The 27,559-nt window shown below is 39.8% G+C and overlaps 2 protein-coding genes across 2 annotated transcripts; both read left to right on the top strand.

Annotated features, from left to right (window-relative positions):
* Positions 1–1,178: 1,178 nt before the first annotated feature.
* Positions 1,179–8,251, top strand: serpinf2a (serpin peptidase inhibitor, clade F (alpha-2 antiplasmin, pigment epithelium derived factor), member 2a). Its single transcript, XM_051876613.1, has 8 exons — positions 1,179–1,336; positions 2,348–2,419; positions 2,567–2,759; positions 2,864–3,007; positions 3,170–3,358; positions 6,815–6,957; positions 7,075–7,279; positions 7,472–8,251. The coding sequence occupies exons 2-8, from the start codon at positions 2,363–2,365 to the stop codon at positions 7,915–7,917; spliced, it is 1,377 nt and encodes a 458-aa protein (XP_051732573.1). The 5' UTR covers positions 1,179–1,336; positions 2,348–2,362; the 3' UTR covers positions 7,918–8,251.
* A 575-nt stretch (positions 8,252–8,826) lies between these two features.
* Positions 8,827–26,601, top strand: serpinf1 (serpin peptidase inhibitor, clade F (alpha-2 antiplasmin, pigment epithelium derived factor), member 1). Its single transcript, XM_051876618.1, has 8 exons — positions 8,827–8,930; positions 9,993–10,056; positions 10,135–10,324; positions 10,435–10,590; positions 14,788–14,991; positions 16,673–16,812; positions 25,378–25,588; positions 25,708–26,601. Exons 2-8 carry the CDS (start codon positions 9,994–9,996, stop codon positions 25,971–25,973), a joined length of 1,230 nt encoding a protein of 409 aa, XP_051732578.1. The 5' UTR covers positions 8,827–8,930; position 9,993; the 3' UTR covers positions 25,974–26,601.
* The last annotated feature ends 958 nt before the right edge of the window (positions 26,602–27,559 follow it).

The following is a 27,559-nucleotide window of genomic DNA, read 5'->3' as shown; positions in this document are numbered from 1 at the left end:
AAGTTTTACAAGAAATAAATTGAACAATTTAACGTGTTGCTTGCTGATTATTTGAAACAAAAACAACAACATAAAAACAACAACAACAATTTCGGAGTGAAAATTGTTTCTACACCAATTTGTGTGTGTGTGTGTGTGTGTGTGTGTGTGTGTGTGTGTGTGACTCTAATCTAGAGTAAAGGCACGGGTTCCCACCGACTTCAAATATCTATTTGTTTAGCTTTGGCGCCCTCTAGACTCTTACATAGTGCATAACATTTTCACTGACCACATTTTACTATTCTAAAGCATCTAGCTAAAATCACACAGCTATTGGGCATTAGTGCTAATGGACATTAGTTACACTACTGTTGTATGATGGGTTCTAAAAGTGGCCTGTTAATGAATATTGTTCATTTAAGCATCAATAAAAAGATTCTCTTATTTATTTTGTACAATATTTAAAATAGTACAGTAATATATTTGTGATAATTTCAAGATCTTATTGTCATCATTGATATAACTACCAAAAGTTAATAATAATAATAATAATTTAATAACCATTAATGACTTTTTGCAGGTTGAGGCCTTGTTCTAGATTAGTATGGTGGGCATTGAGTCTAACGGGGCGGGAGTAAGAATTCAAGGTTTTGTGTAGGTGGACAGCTGGAAAAGTACAGGGTACACTGGACAAATAATGTCTATTTGAGGCTTTTGAAACTACTTGCAAACATTACAAATTCTAGTAGTACAATTGTGATAACAGGAATTAATAACATCCTAGAAACTTTGCAATAAATAGTTTGTCTCTTCAAAGTATAAGATACATATCTAATCTAAGTATTAGATACATATCAAAAGACTATCAAATTTAGCTAGAGATAATCTATTTATATAAATTTGATAGTTAAATAATTTTTGTTTGTTCATTGTTCATGGTCAGGGTATGAATAAGTAATTTAGTGCAATACCTTTTGTTTGTTAATTATTATTATTTTTTTTTTCATATAATTTGAAAATAGGATTAATTTTAATATTGTTTATGTCCTTGGACACAACCTCATTAAACAAACAACTGAATTATTGTTTGTACTTTATTTTTACATGTGTTATTACAGTTTTGGATTTCTATCATAAACTGTATAATCTCTATTTTGGTGGTGAATTGGTGGGCTCCTTGACCCAGGATCACGTATATTAATATTTACATTTAAAACTAAATGGTGACAGAAGTCAGTGGATGATGAAACATTAACCAGCAGCACAGTGTCTGAGAGCATTCTACTCCAGTCATCTGTTCTGGATCTACATCATTCACTCTCCCTGTATTTATCACCACTTTCCTGTCAACATTTTGGTAAGTTTTTTTTAATAAGTTGTCAATTGCCTAAATTTTGCATAGTAATCTGTGGCTTATTCATAAATCATCGGAAACGCAGGCATGCATGGTAAAAAAATGTCTAGGCTGGGACAGTCAACAGCTATGGGAAATGTGGAAATCTGTTTTTGCATAGCAAATTTTGCTAAATTATCCCAAATCACTTGATTTTAAAATCATAATTTCCATAAAAGTATCAACAAAACGTTGTAGCACATGTGCAATAGTATGTTTTTTATGTGTTGACAAGCAAATATTTTTGAAAATCTTTTTATTTTATAAAGATATACAGTCTAGTCTAAGACAACTGCCGTTGAATTAAACAAACATTGACACTTTAGTCCTGAATTTTGCAAGCAAGCTGAAAATATGATCTATTAAGCTTCTATAGCATTATTTTATGTTATAAAATATTATATTATTAAACAGTACACAAGAACATTTAGTACACTACAGAAAATAGCAGGATTTCCATAAGTAACTTAATAAGTAATTTTCTGTTAAATCACTGCTGGTTTGGGCATTTTTCTATTTACTCTTGTGATGTGCTATGTGTGTTTTTGTCTCTGAGAAACTTTTAATGGGTTGTCAAAAAAGCACTAACATTTGGCATACAAATTCAACAATGGTAACAAGGAGCAATATAATTTGCATCCACATTTATTAATGTCACAGTGCATGCCGAAAACCTAAATAACAATTAATCTGTAAATATACAAGAAATTACTAAAGATATGCACAATGCATAATGTTGTTACATCACAATAAACTGTCATTGTATACAGTTGTCATTTAGTTCTTTAAAGCTTTTTAAAGTCTTTTACATCATTTTTGCAAAAGTTTAATGTTACATTACATTGTAGGGGTGAGATCTTCACCTTTGTACACATTTGGCTGTCCCTGGATACTTTGCGTATAGCTGAAATCACATACAGTGATTTTCTAATAACATATTGTACAATTTTTGTGTCTTTGTTTTGTGTCTTCCAGGCCAAAAGTAAGAACATGAAGCACTGTCTTTTAGTGCTATTATTTCTCTGTTTCTTTAGGTTTGGACTGATGGTAAGAAACTCTCTGAGATATAAAATGTTTCACCAAATCTTGCTCATCCACATTGTTTGTTTAAAAAAAAAAAATGCTATTGTAGTTAATTTTTTAAAAAGCACATAGTAATTTTTACACTAATTTCTGGCCCTCTCTTCAATCCAGGCTTCCAATGAAACAGATGTTGGCAAAGGGAATTGCAATGATGTCTTAAGCCTGGAGGCTCAGCGAGCAGTTGGAGGTGCAGTGGCTAAACTAGGATTGGCACTTTTAGAAAAACTACAGCCTGGGTCTGAGCAACCGAATATAATCATATCACCTCTGAGTGTTTCTCTTGCACTTGCTGAGCTTGCTTTAGGTGAGCATATACAAACACAAGAAATCATTGCAAACCATGCAAAGGGTGCTTATACATGTTATGTTGTTTTTATGTGTGTGTATATATTCATTTTAAATCATTAGGTGCAAGGAACAAGACTGAAGAGAAGTTGTTGGAAATCCTTCAGGCTAAAGAGCTGCCAAATTTTCATGAAACCTTAAGCTGTCTCCAAGAACAACTAACTGCCAAGGCTGTCAAGATGGCATCTCGTCTCTACCTCATACCAGGTGAAAATCTGATGGCATTTGGTTTGATCAGGCTAAACCTGATATTACTGGAAGATTATTTTGAGCTTGAGGTTCAGAACAAACCATTTGCTGACTTATGTAATATTGTTGAGGTTACTTGTGCTTTTTGTAGATTTTGTAGTTGCTTTTGTCTTTGAGAAGGTTTTAGGGTGAACCAGGACTTTGTGGACAGAGCTTTGAACCTGTACAAATCCGAACCTGCACAGCTGACCTCCATTGAAGAAGTCAATCGTTGGGTGGAGGAAGCCACCAAAGGTCACATAACCAACTTTATGTCCAGTCTTCCGCCTAATATTGCTCTAATGTTGATTAACGCCATTCATTTTAAAGGTTGGTCTGCATTTAAGCTGTCATAACTTAGATAATATATGTATAACAGAAAGGTCAATAACATAATGCTCATTATTGTCCAGGTTTATTCATTTTTTATTATTTTTAGAAATACATTAAAAATAAATACAGTGACCTGAATACACATTTTCTATGATAAGCATATTTTTAATTTCAGAATTAAAATTCTAATTATTTTTTAGGGAATGTAAAATATCAGGGTGATACAACTGTCCTGATATCATAATGAAGAAAATGCCTCTTTAAAAGAATCATTATATTTGTAAATAATAAAAAAAAATAATAAAAAAATACTTTGAAAAATAAAACTTTTCAAAATATTTTTGAAAATGATTATTAAATGTGTATGTGTAAGGAAAATATGTTCCCTTTCAAGGGAACTTTGACATTGTATCATTGCATTGACGGCATGGGAATGCCTTCAGTGTGAGCTGGTGTCTGAAGCAAGTGTGAAATCACTCCAATCTTATTGGCCAGCGGAGGTCTGGTGACAAATCATAGCGTGTCATCAAGATCATAAGGGGGAACCAACGTCACAGAATCCCCAGCTTCTTTGTCTTCAGAAGCTGCATGTTTGTTGAGTGTGTGTCTGTGTGAAAACAAAGAAAAATTGTACTGTGTGTGGGGAAAATCTTTAGACCAGGACTTAGTCTGTAAAATGTCAGGTCTAAATTATAGAAAGTGTGTGATGCTCTGCCCCCACTTTTTACAGCTGAACAACTCTGTTGTTTATCTACAAACCCGATTCCAAAAAAGTTGGGACACTGTACAAATTGTGAATAAAAAAGGAATGCAATAATTTACAAATCTCATAAACTTATATTTTATTCACAATAGAATATAGATAACATATCAAATGTTGAACATATCCCCTTTCTCTTGCTCTTTCTCCCATCTCTTTGTCTCATTTTGGATCTGGAAGATTGCTCTGCGAATTCTTCTGATCTAAATGGAGACCTATTAATAAAATAAAATAAAAAATAAATGTAAGAAGTGTGCCGTCATTCCTTTGCTATATTCTGTGATGATGCTCACAATGTCTGTGCCAAGCAAACAGTTCAAGAGCGATCTATGAATGACATTTCCCGCTGTGTACATACGTGCAATATGGGGAGTTTTAGCTCAGCTCCCATTTGACTTTCTTCCCAAGGGTGGCTCAAGAGCAGGGGTTTCACACTTGTGACCCTCTGCAAGCCATAAGGGTTACGCGCAGATGCTTAGTACCTTTTTCTGTGGAAAACCCCAGCATTGCCTAGGGTCCCACATTTGGGGAGTGTTTCCGTCGTAGGTTTATAATGACAGACATCTCTTTCGCAAGGCTGCATTGTGTTCTTGAATGGGTGTCCAGCTTAGGGTCTCTGGGAGGGCCATCAAATCATATGGCATTTAATTGCCTGGAAGATGAGGGCTGTAATTCTAGCAATGGAAATACTTTCTCCCATATCTGATGGACAACCATGTGTTGGTCCTGTTGGCCCCTGTTCAGATTGGCGCAGCAGTTCCTGCTCTGGACCAAGAACAGACTGCTCTCACTTGGGGTAGTCTATATTTCAGGGCATTTAAACATGGGAGCAGACATCCTGTCAAGGCAGGGGCTGAGGCCCGGGATCGCTCTGCTCCTGAGAGTTCTGACAAGGTTCCATCAGGGCGGGGTACACCTTGTACTAGTAGCTCTGTATTGGCCGGCCTGATTATGGTTTGTGAATTTAGTGACCCTCCTGGAAGACTCTCCTTGGGAGATTCTGACCAGGAGGGATCTTCTGTACCAGGTACCAGGACAATCTTTCACCCCCGGCCTGAGATTTGGAAGCTGTGAGTCTGGCCCTTGAGGGGTACCAGCTCATAGATTCTGGTCTCTTGCCTGAAGTTGTTGATACCATTCTTAACATTAGGGATCCCTCTACCAGGAGACTTTAGGCATCTCTTTTCATCATGGTGTGAACAGCATCATCTTAACCCAGTTGACTTCCCAGTTGGTTCAGTCCTGGAGTTTCTTCAAGAGTGTCTCTCAGCAGGACTGACCCCTGCTACCCTGAAGGTGTGTGTGGCGTTATTTTGACTTACCACATTAACATTGATTAGACTTCTGTGGGGAAGCATGTCCTAGCGTCCAGCTTCCTGTGTGGTGAGAGATGGGAGACATGGGATCTATTTATTGTTTTGGAAGGGTTGTTGGATGCTCCCTTTGAACCTTTGAAATCAGCCTCAGAGAAGCTTCTGACTCTTAAGGTGGCTCTGCAGGCCCTGTCAGTTGCTTCCTCCTGTCTTGATTTTGCCCCTGGGCTGGTCAAGGTGATACTGCACCCTAGGCTGGACTACATACAGTGCTTTCATCTCTATTTCATCCTGTTGGTCTTCAAGCCTGCTCCCCTCCACCGTTTGACTTTTTGGAACAGGAGAAGTTGAATAGATTATGTCCAGGCCATGCCCTTATTATTTATGCCTACCATTCAGGCCAGTGGCATAAAACTCTTTGTCTGCTTTAAGGAGTGCAACCTAGGTTCCGCCACTACCAAACAGTCTATTTCACATTGGGTTTCAGATGCAGTTTCTCTCGCCTATGAGGTGTGCGTGGTAGTGCTTTGCCTCTAGGAGTCAGAGCCCATTCTACTTGTGTGGCTGCCTCAAAGGTGTTGGCAAGAGGTAGCCTTTGTAAGATGTTTGTGCTGTGGCAAGCTGGTCCTCTCCGCACATATTCCTCAGGTTTTATAGTGTGGATGTGAATGCGACCCCAGGATCTTGAATCGAATCTTCCTGTAACTACAGTTTTGTGCTTTTGTATACTTTTTACTACCTGCGGTGCAGGCATCCTCTTAGTATGCTGCTGTTGGTATTAATGTTCCCAAATTGTCAACATAATGATGCAGCATCAAAGTTCCCTCGAAAGGGAATGTCTCAGGGTTACATATGTCACCCGATTCCCTGAGATGTGAAGGAGAAGCTGCATCATGTTGCCATTTTTCAAGTATGCCTGGATGGCTTATTCAGACAATTAGAATCTGGGGATTCTGTAACCGAAGGTGTGCTTTTATGGTCTTGCACTATGCTTCGTCACCTGACCTCCATCGGCCAATAGGATTGGAGTGATTTCACACATGCTTCAGACACAGGCTCACGCTAAAGTCATTCCCATAACATCAACACAATGACACAGAGTATTGTTCCCATCTCAGGAACATCTCCAAACACGTTATTACTTTTTGCCTTGATGGTTACACCACATGACATTTTACAGCCATTCAATTTTTACTTTTTAAAAGTTTTTAAAGGCCATATGAAACAACTTGACAGATGTTTAATTTAGATTTTTTAAATATTTTTCCTTTTATTTTAAGATACTTATTCATTGTCCCCATAAATTGAAAAGAAGTGGGAATGTATGAGGAATTCAGCTTCATGTTCAAAATAAACAAATAAACATATCCTTTCTTTTAGGAGAGTGGCAATCTCGCTTCGATTCCAAGTTCACTGTAAAGGATATCTTTTACATTGACAAAAAAACCTCTGTAAAAGTGGATATGATGATAGCATCCAAATATCCACTCAGCATGTTTGTAGACAGAAAAGACGGCACACAGGTAATGTTTTGTAATTTTGTTTATGTAATTGGAATGAATCATTATTTTGTTTTGCATTTAGCCAAAAACCTGTAGACAGAGAATTTTGATTTGATTTGATATTCATACTGCCTTTAGGTTGCAAGGTTTCCTTTTCAAGGAAATATGAGTCTTCTGGTGGTAATGCCAATGCCAGTGCATGGAAATCTGTCAAATGCGGCTGCCAAGCTCAACATATCAGACCTGTATAAACAGTTTCAAAGTGAGATGTCCATGCATGTGAAATTACCCAAATTCAAACTTGAGTACAAGCAGGATCTGCGACAAGCACTCACAAGCATGGGTAAGATAAAAAAAAAAAAAAAAAAAGATTGTTCTTGATTGACGTTTGGCTGTGAATTCCATCATGTGGTAAAATCTGCCCTTATAAGGCAATGTACTTTGGTCTACATGAAGTCGATCAATGTTGTTGTGAAGTGAGAGTTAATAATTCAGTAAAACAGAACTGTCACCCATACTCATCTCTTTCATTTAGGTGTGGGTTTGCTGTTTACTGGGCCTGATTTATCCAGAATCGCACCAGGTGCATTAGTGGTTTCAGGTGTTCAACATGCCTCAAGCATGGAGCTGAGCGAGGAGGGGGCTGAAGCTTCAGCAGCGACTACTGTCACTCTAGTACGCACTGTTCCTACTTTTGCAGTCAACATGCCGTTCATCTTCGCACTGGTGGATGATGCCTCTTACACACCTCTCTTCCTGGGTATTGTTACCAATCCTAACCCTGGAGCGACAACAGAACAAAGCGATGATCCAAAAACTGAAACTGAAAGCAGCGTTAAGCAAAGCAAAGTGCCCCTGAGCGATGGGACACTAAATGATAGCCCACATAGGGAAAATATGCTAAGTTACATGTTAAATATGTGGAAGGACACAGTTCCTCAGAAGTTCCTCGGACATCAGGAGATGGAGGACGGGAACTAAAAGGAGAGGATGGATCTGTCCATATTACAGTACATATTTTGCCCACTGTAATGTGAAATGCTGGGTGTTGCTGTTCATGGCCTGCCCTATGATTGATAGATGCCATATTGAGTTTTACATGAATGAAAAATGTGGCTATTCAATGGCATCTACCCTGACTAAGGTTTATGTAAGGGATAATGTATAGTCAGTCAGTCACTAGTGCAAAATAACCTCAGACAGGGTGATCAGGAGCCCAACATGGGTTCATTTTGCAATAATGATCAATTGACTACATTTTCTCAGGTATTGCATGGCTGCCTGCCAAATAAAAAAAATATATAGACATGAAAAATTCATTTGAGTTGAAATTATTTTATATTCGTATTTTATATGGCGAACGACCATTAATTTAGAAATATATTTAAGACTGAAAGCCACAATTTAGTGTGGCATAATTTACCAATCAGAATTATTCCAGGGAACTGTGTAATAAATGCACCACCTGACCATTCAAACCTGATATAACTCAATAGTGTTTATTATTATTATTAAACATGTGCAGATAAAGCCAAAATAATTTGAGGCATTTTTTGTATTCTAAAATTAAACTATATGTTCTTGAACTTATTTATTTGGTCGAATAGAAAACGAAAACGTTTACTATTCAAAGAGTTTTTTTCTAATGCTAAAGTAAAAATGCTTCCGTATTATGACCTGATGTTACAAACTCAAGCAATAACTTATCCGCAAAAGTTTCGTTCGGAAATCGGTATACATCGTTCTTGTTTACGTCCATGCACTGATACCTAATTTTAAGTTGTCAACGATCAGTACGAATCCGAACAAATCTTTTGGTGAACGGAAAGGATTCGAGTCAATCCTCACCACTATCTCCTCAGAAGTAACCACCTTCTAGCGTCAGCAAAGGGCGGGATTCTTCACTAAAACACTGCTGATGCATCTGCTCGAGCACAGTTGGCGAAGACAGCTGTGAGCTGAGAATCTGCACGAGACGACAGTGTAGTAAACAGGTCAGATCCTTTTAAAAACCTTTTAAAAATAAACATAGGCCCTACGTGTTATACATTTTCATACAAATTGTAAAATGTATTCTTTTTATCCTTTTTTTTTTTTTTTTTTTTTTTTTTTTGTAGCGGCAGGATTCTTCACTTCACTTCTTTAATAAGACTGCTCTGGTTGTTTGTTAATTCAACAAGTTTGTTAATTGTACAAGTAAATATACAACATATCTCGGTTGCTTTTGGGTTAAGAACGAGGAATTCGACGAGTGTAAAAAGACTGCTATAGCCTATAATTTCCATATTTTTCTTCCTAAAGGATTTTTTTTTTCCGACTAATGATTATGTTTGTTTATTTGTTTATTTATTTACTTTGTACTGCATGCAACGTTTCACAAATGTGTCTTTTTCAGATTGTAGGTGTGTATTGCTCAGACTTTTCCAGTGGAGTAACGCTCAGCTCTTTAACTGCGTGGCAGATGCAGAGGGAGCCATTTAGATGAATGTGAAAATATTAGTGTTGGGAGTTTTTTTTTTTTTTTTTTTTTAACTTTTTTTCAGCAAAAAAGTTTAATGGCAACCAGATGTGCTGAAGGAACATGGGAAAGTTTTAGGCCTTGTTGGAAACTGCAAGAACAATTCTTGAACATGTGCCAGAAGTTAAAAGGCTGCATAAGTGTTAGGCTGGGGTGTTAACTTATATTTTCTGTTTTTAATTGCAAATGTTTGGAGATATATATTTAAAAAAACAAAACAAATTTAGACCAAACAATTTTATTATTTATTATTATTTATTATTATTCTATCATTATGTTTATAACACAAATCAGTTTATGTAATCCCAGTTTTATTAATGTATATCGACATAAGTGTGAAAAAAAAAAAAATTATTAAGAGTTTGGTGTCATGGGTCAATGTTATTTATTTATTTTTTTTTTCAGATTATAAGCAACACTATTTCTTTTTCTTGTGTTCTTGTATTAGCATTACCAAAAATATCTGTAGGTTTTTCATCTGTCACAAAACAGGGAGTCACCATCACTGATTCAGAGTTTCTATCTTTGTATTTATCAGGATGAGGAAGGTAGTCCAGTTGTTTGGTTTATGGAGTCTTCTCTCCCTCTCGCATGCTCAGTTGGTAAGTACTTCATAAGTCCTCAGATACTTTCTCTTCTTTTGTCATTCCTCTGTCTGTAACTTTCCACTCCTGCTACAGACAGATGCAGTGGATCCTGAAGGTGAGGAAGAGGTGGTTGAACTTTTTACCACGCCACGCACCAAGCTGGCTGCTGCAACCTCTGATTTTGGCTACAACCTGTTCCGTCAACTGGCAGCACGTGACCCCAAGGCCAGCGTCTTCCTGTCCCCCATGAGTATCTCAGCAGCATTCACGCAGCTTTCAATGGGTGAGGCTCTGCTCCACTTTGGCAGGCCATGCTTTACTTACTGCAGGGCCAATCACTAAATTTTTAAGGCTTGAGATCAGCAATCTTAAATTTGGTGTTTTCTGTCATAGGGGCATCTGAACAGGCAGAGAAACAGATTTACAGAGCCCTACGCTATCACACCCTGCAAGACAGTCAGCTCCATGATACCCTGAGAGACCTTCTTTCCTCACTCAGGGCATCTGCCAAGGGCTTCAAGTCAGCAGAACGGATCCTTTTGGCTAGAAGTGGGTGTTTTACATTTTTAAATGGGTGTATTTGTGCATGTGTTCAAGAGTATGACAGCATTTTAGGGCCATAAAAAAAAAAAAAAAAAAAAAATCTATGATTACGGAAATAAAGTCATATTTTGAGAGCAAAAGTAAAATTACAAGAATAAAGCAATATGAGAATAAAATCTTAGTGATACAAGATTAAAGTCATAATATTTTGAAAATTAAGTCGTAGCATTGTGAGACTGAAGTTATGTTTAATTAATGTTTAATTAATATGTATAATATGTTAAGAATAGTTAATGTAGTGAATTAGCTCAAAAGAGAAATATGAATAATTAATTATAACTCGTTATATTAATTATAAATATTTAAATCAGTTAATCGAATTAACTTGATGTAGCTGAATTAATATTACAATCAATTGATCATCTATCAACTCTTCAAAAAGGGTATTTTCCCTGGCCACAGAAAAATATTGCTTTCTTAGGTAGCTGTGATCGTAATCAATATCAGAGACATTGATTTTATAAGCAGATCAGAATCAACTGGCAAGAATGTGCACACAAGTTTTATTTAACTAAATCACGAACACATAGCTAGACTAAACACACACAAACATACAATTCAAGCATACTGTAATGATGGGTCGAATGCGTGAGGATCCATTTGCAGCTTGTTTATTAAAAGTACTTACAGAGTAGACAGGGCAAAGGCAGAGACACAAACAGGGACAGGCAATGGTCGAGGCAGGCAGCAGACAAACTGTATCGGGTCACAGGCGGAGATCAGGGCAGGCAGCAAACAATCACAGTCCAGTACACAGGCAAGGTTCAGGGCAGGCAGCAGAGAATCACAACGAATAAACAATCCAACGGTAACAGGGTAAACAGTCCACAAGAAAACGCTCAGAGTTGATCACCGGGGCAAATCAAGACTTCGCAAAGGGTGTGTGTGTGTGTGTGTGTCTTAAATAGTCCAGGTAATGATCTGCAGGTGTGTGTGGCAATTGGTGATTGGTGCATGTGATTGGAAGGGAGGATTATGGGAAGTGGAGTCCAGGAACTGACAGGAACAGACAGTGATCGTGACATAACGCCCCCCTTCCGGAAGGCGCGTCCTCGCGGCGTAAATGGCACAGATAGGGAGGGGGGGTGGGTACATTGGAGACCTGTTGGCAGACGGGAACGGGGTCTCCAATGCAGGTCCAGGAACTCGGGCAGCCACGGCGGGTCAGGTGCCACGGGCAGCCACGGCGGGTCAGGTGCCACGGGCAGCCACGGCGGGTCAGGTGCCACGGGCAGCCACGGCGGGTCAGGTGCCACGGGCAGCCACGGCGGGTCAGGTGCCACGGGCAGCCACGGCGGGTCAGGTGGCTTAGGCGGCCATCTTGTCCATAGCATCCAGAGAGTTTGAGTGCGTTGCAACCGGCGAGCTTGAGTGCGTTGCAACCGGCGAGCTTGAGTGCGTTGCAACCGGCGAGCTTGAGTGCGTTGCAACCGGCGAGCTTGAGTGCGTTGCAACCGGCGAGCTTGAGTGCGTTGCAACCGGCGAGCTTGAGTGCGTTGCAACCGGCGAGCTTGAGTGCGTTGCAACCGGCGAGCTTGAGTGCGTTGCAACCGGCGAGCTTGAGTGCGTTGCAACCGGCGAGCTTGAGTGCGTTGCAACCGGCGAGCTTGAGTGCGTTGCAACCGGCGAGCTTGAGTGCGTTGCAACCGGCGAGCTTGAGTGCGTTGCAACCGGCGAGCTTGAGTGCGTTGCAACCGGCGAGCTTGAGTGCGTTGCAACCGGCGAGCTTGAGTGCGTTGCAACCGGCGAGCTTGAGTGCGTTGCAACCGGCGAGCTTGAGTGCGTTGCAACCGGCGAGCTTGAGTGCGTTGCAACCGGCGAGCTTGAGTGCGTTGCAACCGGCGAGCTTGAGTGCGTAGCAACCGGCGAGCTTGAGTGCGTAGCAACCGGCGAGCTTGAGTGCGAGGCGGCCGGCGGGCTTGTGTACGAAGCGGCCGGCGGAGGTTTAGGAATGCCAGCCGCTCGTGCTGAAGTCAGCGGTGGATCAGCCACACTGGAACGCAACCCTCTCCGCCTCCGGACAGATCCAGAGACGTGACGTGATTCTAGACAGTCAACTGAGATTTGACTTGGCTCTGGGAGATCAGCGGAGACATGATGTGATGATGTTGTGGCCGCCATTTTGTGAATGCTCTCTGTAGAGGCAGCCATTACATGAGGGGACGAGGTGTCGCGTTCCTCCGCGACACCCACGGTAAAGCTAGAGCCACTCCTCTGTAATGCCAGATCTATATATTGTTCTAGCGTCCCATCAGGGTCATGCAATGGCATGATGGAACGGAGCGGATCAGACAGTCCCCCGCGAAAGAATATCATGAGGCATACAGTGTCAAAGGTGGTTAAGTGTGCCAGTTCAATAAAGTCCTTGACATAGTCCTCTATCGTTCTGTCTCCTTGACGGAGACACATTAACTGGACGGATGGACTCATGTTAGCTGAGACAGGAACACTCACGGTAGCTGCTGGATCTTGTGTTGGCGAAGTCTTCTGTAATGATGGGTCGAATGCGTGAGGATCCATTTGCAGCTTGTTTATTAAAAGTACTTACAGAGTAGACAGGGCAAAGGCAGAGACACAAACAGGGACAGGCAATGGTCGAGGCAGGCAGCAGACAAACTGTATCGGGTCACAGGCGGAGATCAGGGCAGGCAGCAAACAATCACAGTCCAGTACACAGGCAAGGTTCAGGGCAGGCAGCAGAGAATCACAACGAATAAACAATCCAACGGTAACAGGGTAAACAGTCCACAAGAAAACGCTCAGAGTTGATCACCGGGGCAAATCAAGACTTCGCAAAGGGTGTGTGTGTGTGTGTCTTAAATAGTCCAGGTAATGATCTGCAGGTGTGTGTGGCAATTGGTGATTGGTGCATGTGATTGGAAGGGAGGATTATGGGAAGTGGAGTCCAGGAACTGACAGGAACAGACAGTGATCGTGACACATACATAGGAAATGAGAGAGTGGAAATGAATTTGGACCGTATAATAACAGGGGAATGGAGCTATGAAAAGAGTCATTTAATGAGCTGAAAGTTTCTCACTCTAAAGCACCTTTGTTAACAAAGGCGTTCAAACTTAATACTAAATCTCCGTTTAGTGTTCAAATGTACAATACTTGCAAATTGCCTTAGCTGTTGAGGAGTGTCCGGATCTGCAGGCTGAGGATGAGGAGAAATTCTTGATGGTTTGGTCAGATGGTGGTGAAGTTGTAATCAATATCTTCTGCGTTGAATGAAGAAAATGACGACAAACTTGCGCTGTTAATTTGACCCTGTTGTGGTCGAGGAAGTTGCGCATAGCTTGAAGTGAATGAGGCCTGCCCGCATGGCTGCGCCAGCCCAGGTGGCCGAGGTCTCACGTGAACAGCAAGCGGCAGAGTCAGCAAGAACAAAGAAGAACCAGAAGAGATGGAGTGCGATTTGTGTGGGGGCTTTTAACCTCTACAGAAGTCACACCTTTGAGGTTTGGCTTGACCAATGAGAAAGGTGCAATTCTCTGGCGGGAGAGTTTCTTTGTTTGAAAGTGACCTCATTTGCATGAGGGGAGTAAGCTATGCAGTTTGTGTCCATTTATACTCTGATAAATGTAACAAACATACATTGCATTCTATGAGACGGTGATGTCCACCAAAGTGTGAGTCATTAAACAAGGAGTAATTCGATATGAAACATCACCTAGATGGCTACATTATCTAACAGTTCTGTTATCAGACATGCATAACACTATACAATGTACAAAAGAACAATATACACATAGTAATAATACACAAAATGTACTGGGGAAATGCATGTTCATTCCTTTAAGCAAATTTGTCAATGAATTAGTGGAAAAGATGCCATTTCTATGGCCCAAATATATGATTCTTGTGGCCTGTACTTTTCTGATCAGGCATTATCTCCCAAGTGTCTTTGACATGTGTGCAGTCAAAATTATAAGAACAAAGTTGTAGCAATATGAGAATAAAGTATTTATTTATTTATTAGGGACTTTTTCTCATAATTTTGACTCTGTTCTCAAAAAATTACGACTTTACTCTTGTAATCTTAATTTTTTCTTTTTCTTTTACGTACCCCTAAAGTGCTGTCATACAAGAGAGAGAGAGAGAAGAGCTGTACGTATTTTCATTTATCCCTGTGTGTTTCAGAACTACGCCTTAGGCTGGAATACCTCAACAGTGTAGAGAAGCAATATGGAGTCCGGCCTCAAACTCTTGCGGGTGGAGCACGGGACCTCAAGACTGTTAATGATTGGTTTAAACAGCAGACTGGTGGAAAAGTGGAACAAGTTGTTCCTTCCCCTCTTTCTCGTAACACAGCTGTGCTGCCTGTGGGAGCAGCCTTTTTCAAGGGTAAATAGACTCTGATTCTTTTTCTTGTTTTTTTTTTTTTTTTTTTTTATGTCTTATAGAAGATGTACTTTAGCAGAGACAATATAAGGGGGAGGAGATGGACTGCTCATAACAAAATTAATGTGAGCATGAAATTGTGCAATACAGTGCCCTCCGCTAATATTGGCACCCTTAGTAAATATGAGCAGAGGCAGCTGTGAAAATAAATCTGCATTATTTATCCTGTTGATCTTTCATTCAAAAAATTCACAAAATTCTAACCTTTCATTGAAGTAAAACAATTGAAAGTGGGGGGAAACTCACATTATGAAATAAATGTTTTTCTCCAACACATGTTGGCCACAATTATTGGCACCCCTAGAATTATTGGCACCCCTTTTTTATGAGTAAAATATCTCTGAAGTACATTCCCATTCATATTTAAAAAAATTTAGCACACCAGGGTGATCATGAACATGAAATTGTACAGCCATGACTTTCTGTTCCACAGGAGTATAAACATGAGGAAACACAAAGACCAAATTCCCTTAATCATTCATCACAATGAGTAAAACCAAAGAATATACTTCTGATGTGCAGCCAAAGATTGTTGAGCTTCACAAAATATAAAGTGGCTGTAAGAAAATAGCTAAAGCATTGAAAATCCCCATTTCCACTATCAGGGCAATAATTAAGAAGTTCCAATCAACTAAAGATGTTACAAATCTGCCTGAAAGAGGACGAGAGTTTGAGTGGCCAAAGACTCTCCAAAGATCACAGCTGGAGAATTGCAGAGATTAGTTGAGTCTTGAGTCTCAGAAAGCCTAAAAAATTATCAAACAGCACCTACATCCCCACAAGTTGTTCAGGAGGGTTTCAAGAAAAATCCTCTGCTCTCATCCAAACACAATCTCCAGCATATTCAGTTGTCAGACACAACTGGAACTTCAAAAGGGACCGGCAGGGTCTGGCAGCAAACTCACCAGATGGGTTTGGTGCACACATGGATAAAAAGTACCCCACGCCCACGGTTATATATACTGCTGGATCTTTAATGTTGTGGGCCTATTTTCCTGCTGGAGGTCCTGGACATCTTGTCCAGATACATGGTATCATGGATTCTATCAAATACCAACAGATAAAAAATCAAAACCTGACCGCTTCTGTTAGAAATCCAATAATGGGCCATGGTTGGATCGTCCATCAGGACAATGATCCAAAATAAACATCAAAACCAGCACAAAAATGTGTCACTGAGCATAAAATGAAGCTTCTGCCATGGCCGTCCCAGTCCCCTGACCTGAACCCTAAAGAAAATGGGTAAAGAGAAGAGAAGAGAAGAGAAGAGAAGAGAAGAGAAGAAGCACCAACATGGAGCTGGGAATCTGAAGGATCTGTAGAGATTCTGTATGAAGGAATGGTCTCTGATCTCTTGTCAGGTGTTCTCCAAACTCATCAGGCATTATAGGTGAAGACTCAGAGCTGTTATCTTGGCAAAAGGAGGTTGCAATAATTGGGTGCCAACAATTTTGGCCAACGTGAACTAGAGAAAAATACACTTTTTTATTGCAAGTCATTGTTTTATTGTGACTTTTGTGACATTGCTGTGACATTTAAATTGTTATTGAAATATAATCTTGACAAACTGTTTTGGAGAACCCCCAGCAGTGATATGAGTGTTTTGTATTGACTCTTTTTGCAGGTAAATGGATAACTAGGTTCAGCAAAGCTAATAAGATGGAGGACTTCCAGAGAGATGGAGAAGCGCCAACTCTCATTCCCATGATGGAGCAGGAGAATTACCCTGTGAAGATGGGTATTGACCCTGACCTTGGCTGCACGGTACCAGTACCTGTTGTATTATGCATGTACTATATGTCAGCAGTGATTGCAGCAGTGATGAAAAAAGGGCAGAATCCAAGCACAGCAGTTATTTTATTAAACACAAACTAAAAATAATGAAATACTCAGAAAACTTTGGACTAGAAAAACATGAAGAGAACAACTAACAATATCCGACAAGAACAGACAATGAACAAAACACAGGGCTTAAATAAAGCAAACTAACCAAACAATGAAACAAGCCACAGGTGTTTAACTTAATCAATCAATGGAAAACCATAGAAACAAACTGAAACACAGGAAACTGAACTGAAACACGTCAAACTAATTCAAAACAGAAACAAATACAGATTACCCTTAACACTATTATTATATTAAAGAATTTATGCTCTTATGCTTTGCAAGGCTGCAGTTATTTGATCAAAATGACAGTAAAAACAGTAATATTGTGAAATATTATTACAATTTAAAATAGCTGTTTTCAATTTTAATGTATTTTAAAATGTGATCATTCTTGTTATGGCAAAGCTGAGTTTTCAGCAGCCATTGATCCAGTATTCAGTATGACATAATCTTTCAGAAATCTAGCATTATCAATTATTATTGGTGCTCTATTATTAATAATGGATTTTATTATTACCAATGTTGAAAACTTTTTGCTGCTTAATATTTTTGTGAAAACTTGATACATTTTCTTGGATGAATAGAGAAGTTTATTTAAAATAGAAATCTTTTGTAACATTATGAATTGTTTGTAATACACAATTGTGTTGTAAACATGCCACATTTGAACATGTGGAAATGTGAAAATGATTGTACTACTAGGGTTGAAGGCAATGTTTTTGGTGGATTAGTTAAAATTTGGTCTGTCCTTCACAATAAGCTATTGTATGGCTTCAGAAGACTTGGAATACAGAGCACAAGTCATAGTTACTTTTATGATACAAAGTTCTGTCATGAAACTCTAGATGGCGCAGGCTTATAGGTCCTTAACTCAATCTGCTTGCAATCACATCATTCTTTATAGGGCACAGCTGATTGGTTCCTGCTGTATCAGTAGCCAATGGGCTTGCTGCTCAACCTTCACTGGTCAGCATTTTCTGTAGCAGTTGCAGCGATCTTTCTGAAATCCTCTGAAATTCATCATCTAAGATAAGTGAACGGTATTTCTTATGCTATATCACTGTGTATATTGCGTGGTCTACCTTAATAGTTCCTTGTGAAGTAACCATACACGAGGTTTAAAATCATATGTCATGTTAACAGTCCTGTTTTAATGCTTAGAGTGAATTACAAAGCATAGTAGCAGCTAACGAATATGCAATATTTTGTTTATGCAGCAGGAGCAGCAGCAAGCAGTTGTGGCCTAATGGTTAGAAAGTAAGACTTGTCAAAGGTCACGGGTTCGAGTCTCAGTACTGGCAGGAAATGTAAGTGGGGGGAGTGAATGAACAGCGCTCTCTTCCACTCTCATTACCCAAAACTGAGGTGCCCTTGAGCAAGGCACCTAATCCCCAAATGCTTCCCAGTTGCCGCAGCAAAAATGTCTGCGCACTGCTCCGGGTGTGTGTTTACGGTGTGCGTGTTTAATACTGCTGTGTGTGTGCACTTGGATGGGTGAAATGCAGAGCACGAATTCGGATACTTACTTGGCTACACACTTGGCTAGACAATGTAGCTGCCATGAGGGTACAGTGACAAAGCATAGCTTGGCATGTTAAATTGAAGAGTTAATTTGCAAAAACAAATAACTCCGTTTTTATTGTGCATTCCAAGTAATATCAATCAAACTGCAGTTGGGTTGTTTTGATTAAGTAATAACTAAAAAATACAGGTAACTTACAAAATTAAAGTTAATTGAAAGTATGTTTTTTTATATGTTAAAAGTCCTGTGTTTTTTGGCAAAAGCAGATAACTCCAACAGACGTTTTTTGGCAAAAGCAGATAACTCCACATTTCATGTTTCAGAGTTAAACAAAACCACTCAAACACACGCACACTCACACACTAACAGATGGGCACACACATGCACGCAGGCACACACAAATGCAAAAGGACAAACCAGGTTTCAGCATGTAAGACGTGTATGGTGTACAAGTTGCAGGAGTCGAAATTATAAATCCTCGATCACTTTTAATCAGCTTTGATGAAACTCCCCTCAGCTAGCACATCTTTTCGAAGTGACTAGCAGCCTTGTCACCTGACCTGAATACTGCACGCTGATTTGCTAAAACGGACTTATCGGGTTGTGTACACAAACAACAAGGGTGCTTGTCAGTTTCTGCTGTAAAGTGTGAACTCACGATGCCTTGACTGGACAATACCGGCTTTTTTGACAAATATATTTAGGGTTCAGAACGTGCTATATGTGGAAAATAATGCACAGCAGTCAGTTCATTTCACACGTGATGTTTATCATTTTTTTTGCAAATGAACTCTTCAATTGTAAAGTGAAATAGGCATTCGCTTTTGTATTTCCATATTTCAACTGAGCTTACAGCAATTCTTACAGCAGCAGCATGTATAGCAAATTCAGATTGCAATGTTAGTAAATATTATCAATAGCAACAGCACGTTAGCAGATTTTGTGGTGAAGAAAAGACGCCGCTTAATTGAGTTTAGATGAGTCTTGTGTTAGCTAACGAGTTGATCATGCAATGTGAACTATCATTTAATATGCAAATTAAATGTATTCACCTTATTTATAATACTGAAGTACGCGAGCAGCTGCATTTCCAGCAGAAATTATGTTTTATTAACAAAGTTCGGGAGGAGCAACATTCAAATGATCTACCCAATCAGCATAGGGGAAGCCTATAAATACACTATATTGCCAAAAGTTTTGGGACGCCTGCCTTTACGTGCACATGAACTTTAATGACATCCCATTCTTAATCCATAGGGTTTGATATGGAGTTGGCCCACCCTTTGCAGGTATAACAGCTTCAACTCTTCTGGGAAGGCTTTCCACAAGGTTTAGGAGTGTGTTTATGGGAATTTTTGACCATTCTTCTAGAAGCGTATTTGTGAGGTCAGGCAGTGATTTTGGCGAGAAGGCCTGTCTCACAGTCTCCGCTCTAATTCATCCCAAAGGTGTTCTGTCGGGTTGATGTCAGGACTCTGTGCAGGCCAGTCAAGTTCCTCCACACCAGACTCGCTCATCCGTGTCTTTATGGACCTTGCTTTGTGCAATGGTACGCAGTCATGCTGGAACAGGAAGAGGCCATCTCCAAACTGTTCCCACAAAGTTGGGAGCATGAAATTTTCCAAACTGACCCCGCTCTGTGATTTTACGTGGCCTACCACTTCGTGGCTGAGTTTCTGTTGTTCCCAATTGCTTCCACTTTGTTATGATACCACTAACAGTTGACCGTGGAATATTTAGTAATGAGGAAATTTCACGAATGGACTTATTGCACAGGTGGCAACCTATCACGGTACCATACTTGAATTCACTGAGCTCCTGAGATGCCTAGGTGCTTGATTTTATACACCTGTGGCCATGGAAGTGATTGGAACACCTGAATTCAATGATTTGGAGGGGTGTCCCAATACTTTTGGCAATATAGTGTATGTAGCTGACTCACCAATGTTCCTCAACAGTTTTTTCTGCATTTGACCCCATCCTTCGTTCCCAACATGTCAGAAATCAAGCTGAAGAAGAATCTTTTGTCCTCGAGGAATCTTTGCCCCAATCCTCTGGCCTAAGGAGTGATTCTCCTCCACCTAACACCGCATCCGATCCCTCAACGTTATCTCGCAAGTGTCAGCCCAAAGAAACGGGCCCCCGCACGCCGAGGCGAAATATCCGCGATCCTCCTCCGTTTCTTTCTCCATTCCAGCCCACTTAATCATTCCTGCTCATGGAAAAATGGACTATAAGAGCACCAAGCTTGCGTCTCGGGCATTGCTGCCCTCTTCCTGCTAGTAATGGGCCTTCCTCAAGCAGGTCCTCAGCAAGCCACACCGTAGATCGCTCTCCACCCCCGTCAGCTCAAACCCATAAGAGCACAGCTCAAATCCTTCTCGTTTTCTGTCCCTGTTTGAATTTAGCATCGCTTTCAGTCGCTAAACCATGATGTAAAAGTGATTTGCCATTCTAAAATGAACTAACTCACAGTTGCACTCAGAATCATTAAGGAGCGTAGAACTTATCGTCATCGCTTTCCTGCGATTTATCAACAAATTGCTCAGAACTGAAAGATATAGCATATATGTATTTCTGTTTTGAAGTAATTTAAACCCTCAGCTTCACCATTGGTAGAAACGCCACACAGACTGATAGGACAAATTTACACACGCAGTCGTTCTCTCACTAAAGCATTCAAATAAATGTATCTTTCTGTTACACTTTATCTGTACATTAAACCGTGTTTCTTCCATTTGTCTATCTAATGGGAGCTCAGTTTCTTTGGCTCTGTTTCTCCACTGCCCCAGCAGTGCTTTCTCCATGCTCCCACAGGAGCTCAGCTTCTCTGGCTATTTTCTCCACTGCCGCAGCAGTGATGTTTTCTCTGCTCCAACAAGAGCTCCTTTTGCCTGTCTAACTTTTTCTCCACAGCCGCAGCAGTGATATTCCCTCTGCTCCCGCAGAAGCTCAGCTTCTTTGGCTATTTTCTCCACTGCCGCAGCAGTGATGTTCTCTCTGCTCCCGCAGGAGCTCCTTTTGTCTGTTTAACCTTTTCTCCACAGCCACAGCAGTGTTATCTTCCACAGGAGCTCAGTTTCTCTGGCTAATTTTCTCCACTGCCGCAGCAGTGATGTTCCCTCTACTTCTGCAGGAGCTCAGCTTCTCTGGCTATTTCTTTCACTGCCACAGCAGTGATGTTTCCTGTGCTCCCACAGGAGCTCCTTTTGTCTGTCTAACTTTTCTCCACAGCTGCAGCAGTGTTAGCTCCCACTCCCTCAGGAGCTCAGTTTCTCTGGCTAATTTCCTCCGCTGCCGCAGCAGTGATGTCCCCTCTGCTCCCGCAGGAGCTCAGTTTCTCTGGCTATTTTTTCCACTGCTGCAGCAGTGATGTCCCCTCTGTTCCTGCAGGATCTCAGTTTCTCTGCATAACCTTTTTCTCACAGCCACCTCAGTGTTATTCTCCCCGCTCCCACAGGAGCTCAGTTCTCTGGCAAAATTTTATCTACTGCCAGAGCAGTATGTCTTCTTTGCTCCCGCAGGAGCTCAGTTTATCCATCTAACCTTTTCTCCACTACCGCAGCAGTGATTTTCGTTCGTCCAAAGATGTGAGAGCCCTCCTGGTCAAGCGACCAACCCCTCCCCATGAACGGCACACCATCAGCCCTGCACTCTGCAAATTTTGGGGGGTTGTCAGTACATTCCTGGATGCTGTCCCACATTGGTTTTGCATCTTTTTGGGGAGTATTATGGGTTTGGGTCAAATACCAAGCTCAAAGACCTCTCCTTGGACAGCATGCCAAATACGCATTCTTTTACTGATTATTTGTAAGTGTGAACTCATGTATTAGATATTGGGCATATTTACTATCTCAAAACTACAGGATGAACAGCGATTTATGCTAATGTCGGATCCTTTTATCAGCAGCATTATTAGTAGGCTAAAGGTAAGTAGATCATTTATTGCTGACTCATGAAGAATGATGAATAATGGTTTTCCACTTGGTGTCAAGGCAGTTTTCCAGGAATTCTCAAATGAAAGCAAGACCACTCTTAGTTGATACTGTAATAATATCATATTGGCTAAACAGATCTGGCAAACGCTCCAGTGCGTTTTTGTGTTTTTGTATTTGCGCTCTAGAGAAAGTCAGTTGTTTCTATTTCCAAATTGTCCACCATCTCTACAGATTATTCTGAAGCGCTCTGACCAACAGTCGCAGTAGTTGACACGATATCAACAGACAGAGAAAACACAGGAGTCATATAAGGTTTTAAAAAATGAATATGACAAACCTGTAGTTTATTTTAATAAATGGTTGTTATTGGGAAAACATTTTGCAATCGTATAAGGTCCAGTAAACCTAACCTGGAAAGGACTAGTCAAAACAGATAATAAAGCCTGCGGCTTGATCACCTACTTGAAATTCTCTGGACTTGACCTTGCGGTCAGCCAATCTCTGCATCTTCTACTGAGACTTGCCTGATTTTCTTTGGGTAAAAGCTCAGGCTTCGTAGAGTCAAAAACTACTTACGTAGTCTAAAACATTCTCTGGAGGGTCAGAGGTCTTCCATTCATCTGCCAAGACAGCAATATAGCCCCTGACGGTGTGTCCAAACACTAATTCATTAGGACTGAAACCTATGACTTCACAGATAGCTAACAACATCCAAGGATGTCTCTCTTCACAGTCAAGTTCAACACAATAAGACTTCAAAAGTGACTTCAGGGTCTGATAGAACATGTGGCTTCCCAGTCATTTGAAATGCATGACAGGACCGTATATAGTTAATCACATCTCGCTTGATTCTAGGCCAACAGAATTTTCTCAAAATTCTGTCATTTCCGAAGGTCGAATTTGCTGACAAACTGTGCATCGGTTTTACATGATTCTTTGGTTCTTTTGTAGGGTGGGTTTGGTGAAGTGTATTAAAAACAAACATCATAACGTGTGTACCTTACTACTTCTCCCTGCTGCTTCCTGATAGTTTAAGTGGACAATTACCCCTAGGCATCCCCTGTCATTTCAAAGAATAGTACAACGGCAAACACGTCAAGTAGAAAGGCCTCTTCCATTTAGGGAGGTGCAAACGCAGTCAGTGGAGGATCGTGGTGTGGAGCCAGGTGAAGGTATAAACAAGGCTTGAGAAAGTAAAGAGGAAACGAGTCCTTGTCACCTCTTCCTTTACCTACCAAAGAAAACAAATCTTGGAGGGTGCAATCCGACTGCTGTTCATCTTGAGTTACACTATAAAGTGGAGATAAAGAACAAGCGTTAACATGGTCATCACAGTAAAATGGACTTTAAGGCATGAAATCAGACTTGTCTACATTTTTGTCATCAACAGACTGTAAAACGGGCACAGAGATCTCATCTACAATACTTGTGCACACTAGATTCTGATACTAGTTTAGATACTAGATTCTGGGTGAGAGGAATTTACAGAAGACATAAAAGTATCACTAAGAATACTTTCCTTTTCATCTGATATCATTTTCTTGGCCTTTGCTCGAGTTATTGCACATGCAGGGAATAAGATATCCATTTTCATCATAACAGGAACTACTATAGGTGGAACCCCACCATCTGACATTTCCCACACATTTACCCCTGCTAAATCATTGCCAAGTATAAAAGTGACACCAGGGACAGGAAGCACTGCACAAACTCCCAGCAGCGTGTTTACCGACCATGCAAAGCACGCGTGTGGCCCCCACAATTTCAGAGGGGGACCCCCCCAGTGGTGTAGTCTACGTGATATGCAGTTATATGCCGTATACCCACTAGGAAAGTTCAAGAATTTTCGTATATACCAACTTAAAAAAGCATGAGGATATGGATTTGGCGCTCATTAATGTGGCGTGACAGATCACTGTAGTACCTCAGTTCAAGAGAAGTGGCAGCCTGAAGCACACGTGAACTGATCCTCTCTTCCGCTTTAATACCAGTTACAGCGCAAAATAAACATGAATGAACATCTAAAGGTTTGTTAAAAGATACAGTACAACTCGCCGAAATCCATATCATGTCTCCTGTAATTGCTCAATCAGTGTTTCAACTGCAGAAAGACGTTAATAAAAAAGCTTGTAAACAAACAAACGTAACGCCACATTTACCTCAGAACAAACATATTCAGTGACCATAAACTTGTTAGTCAGCTAGAAAAATTAACTCTAGAGAGGAGCATTTAGTTAAATATATGCGCCATATTAGGCTACATATTAATTATAATTTTAATGTACTTTAATGGCCTAAATAATGCATGTTTGAATAAATCCATCAAGTTGACAGCCACCATTTAAATGTTTATATTTCAAAAAACGATCTGAAGTAGAAATAATTTTAAAGTTAGTAGGCCTATTATAACTTTATTATTATAAAATTTCCTTAAGTGTAATTTAAGTTTGTATACAAATCAGTTCATTTTAACCTTCAATATTAACGTAGTACCAACTGATTCCCATGTATATTATACAGCATTAGTTGAGATATCGAATCTAATTCCAAGCTTGTGAATTGAAATGCCAAAGCCAGAAGTCCTTCCAATAAGGACTGCGTGGCCCCAGCATCTTTATAAAAAAAAATAAAAAAATAAAAAATAAATCATCATAGAATTATACTGAAACCCAGTGGTGTGGAGGCAGCATCATTTCAACATTTTTGGTTACCAAAGAAAGAAATGTACAGTCAATTTTTCTCATTTTGAATTCTATATTGGTTGTGTAATTGGAGGTGTGGCCTTTGTCATTATAAACAGCAGTAAATACTCTTAATAAGTTGTTTTTAAATTTACTGATAATTTTGCATATTTTGTAAGCCTAAGGAAGGTCAATTTATATAAACAAGTAATGATGCACGTTTAAGTAGTATGCAGGATCTATAATTTTTTTTTTTTCTTAAATTTGGTATTTACTCATAATCTCTGTCTATCTCATACAGATAGCCCAGGTTCCTATGGAGGACGGAGTGAGCATGTATTTCTTCTTGCCCGATGAGGTGACTCAGAATCTGACTCTAATAGAGGAAGCACTTACAGCTGAATTTGTCCAGGACCTCTCCAATACCCTCCATGCAGTGCAGGTGCTGCTTACACTTCCTGTTATCAACCTCAGCTACAAGACAGACCTGCTGCCTTCCCTCTCTGACCTGGGTGAGACAAAACCACCATTCCACAGTTTTTGCTAGCTAATCAGTTTATAGTTTTTTTTTTGTTTTGTTTTTTTAGAAAATTGTTACTGCAAATAGTTACTAATAATTTTGCTTTTTCAGGTCTGTCTGAATGGTTGGCAGAGACGGACCTTGTCAAAATCACCAGTCAGCCTGTCAAGTTAAATGGCGTCCATCATAAGGTTGTCATGGAGACGGCTCCAGAGGGTGCAGAGTATGCAAGCACCACCCCCACTGCCAAAGGCCAATCGCTGGCTCTTACATACCGCGTGGACCGGCCTTTCCTCTTTCTAGTCAGGGATGAGCCATCAGGGGCACTTCTCTTCATTGGAAAAGTGCTGAACCCAAGTGACCTGAAAAGGGTATGAGACAGACGCACATACATTCACAAATACAAACAAATGAGAGACCAGTGACTTTATATGAGCTCATTTTAAGCCCAAGTCTACTAATGAAAAATAAATATTTTACATATCTTCATTTACAATGCTATTTAGAGCAAAACCATCAGAGCCCATTGACATTTTCAGCATGCTTATGCAATATAAACTTGAATATTAGTATGTGTACACATTCACAGTCAAGCTATACTTATGATAATAAAGTCTGCTTGTGCTTTTCATTAAGGATATTTTATGGATCGACTCAGATGTTCTGGATCTTAGCCATGCAATCTAAATTAGCTTTGATGCATAACAACTTGACGCTCATAAATCTGACTAACTTTTCACGTTTGCAAAAAAATTCCTCGGGGATTAACAGCTGCTATATTAATTATGAAATTGAGTATGCATCTCAAAAGCATGTTGTAATAGCAATCATCTTTTTTTTTTAAATAACTTTTTATTTGAGTGTTTGATACATTTGCCTTATGACTTTAATTAGCAGTCTCTCAGCAATGTTCCCATATGTACATTTACTACCAGCAAGATTGTTCTCAATGTGTATATTATGTCGGCTAAAATAAAAAAGTAAAAAAAAAAAAAAAAAAAGAAAGTCTTCTTGTCCCTTGAATTTTGTTTATTCAAATGCTTAAACAACTGAAATGTGTAGATAGGTAGATTTAACTAAGATTTCACAGATTATTAAAGACATTTATGAGGAAAAAATGCAAACTCTTTGTACCTGTTTGGTTTGAAGGTTTATTTATAGTCATGCTCTAAGTTCAGCTTTTTTGAGTTTGTGTGAGCATTCAAACCACTGTGGGCAAGGCCAATAAACTTTAGTGTAGCAGTTGACTCCCCATATTTTCAATGTGGCCACTGCTGGCATGACAGCCTTTATTACAGATAATCTATGTTCTTCACACCCAAAAGATGTTGTACTGTAATTGGAATTGGAAAGACTGGAAGAGGAACTTACTGAATTGCAGCCGTCACAAAAAAGAGAGGAGTTCCATTAGAGGATGATACTTGAAGAGGAATGAAGAGGAATGATACTTGTTTTGTTGTATTTTAGCTGCAGGTACAGAGCCCCTCAGATAGATTGCAAAACAATCATCTGTGGCCAGTGTCCACCCTAGCTCCCACTTAGCACTGGCCTCAGCGAGATTGTTCTTTAAATAGTGAATAGAACAAATTTTATGAGCAACACTATGCAGTGTTAAATTATTACACACTTTTTGTTTCCCTGCATTTTTCAGGATTAAACACTGAGCTTGACATCTGGATAGCACTCACAAACATCTTAATTCATGTTGTTTCTTTATGCTTTTATATTTTAAGTATTAATGTCTGTGTGTGCTGTATTGTCATCTCAAGGTTTTTAATGTCACAGGACAATGTTGTGAAGCATTAATTGGTAACACTTTACAATAAGGTTTCAGTTGTTAACATTAGTTAATGTATTATCTAACATGAACTAACTATGAGCAATACATTTGTTACTGTATTTGTTGATCTTTGTTAATGTTAGTAAAAATACAGCTGTTCATTGTTTTTTTGTTTGTTTTTTT

Source organism: Ctenopharyngodon idella, chromosome 21 (genome assembly GCF_019924925.1).
Source record: "Ctenopharyngodon idella isolate HZGC_01 chromosome 21, HZGC01, whole genome shotgun sequence".
Classification (NCBI taxonomy): domain Eukaryota; kingdom Metazoa; phylum Chordata; class Actinopteri; order Cypriniformes; family Xenocyprididae; genus Ctenopharyngodon; species Ctenopharyngodon idella.
Note: the sequence above shows the minus strand (reverse complement) of the source record. Positions and strands in the feature narration are given on the sequence as shown.

Coding starts and splice junctions, on each gene's coding strand:
- serpinf2a (XM_051876613.1), top strand. CDS start 2,363: ATGAAGCACTGTCTTTTAGTGCTATTATTTCTCTGTTTCTTTAGGTTT. Junction 2,760..2,863: donor ACTTGCTGAGCTTGCTTTAG/GTGAGCATATAC, acceptor TTAAATCATTAG/GTGCAAGGAACAAGACTGAA. Junction 3,359..6,814: donor TAACGCCATTCATTTTAAAG/GTTGGTCTGCAT, acceptor CCTTTCTTTTAG/GAGAGTGGCAATCTCGCTTC.
- serpinf1 (XM_051876618.1), top strand. CDS start 9,994: ATGAGGAAGGTAGTCCAGTTGTTTGGTTTATGGAGTCTTCTCTCCCTC. Junction 10,057..10,134: donor CCCTCTCGCATGCTCAGTTG/GTAAGTACTTCA, acceptor CTCCTGCTACAG/ACAGATGCAGTGGATCCTGA. Junction 10,325..10,434: donor ATTCACGCAGCTTTCAATGG/GTGAGGCTCTGC, acceptor TTTCTGTCATAG/GGGCATCTGAACAGGCAGAG.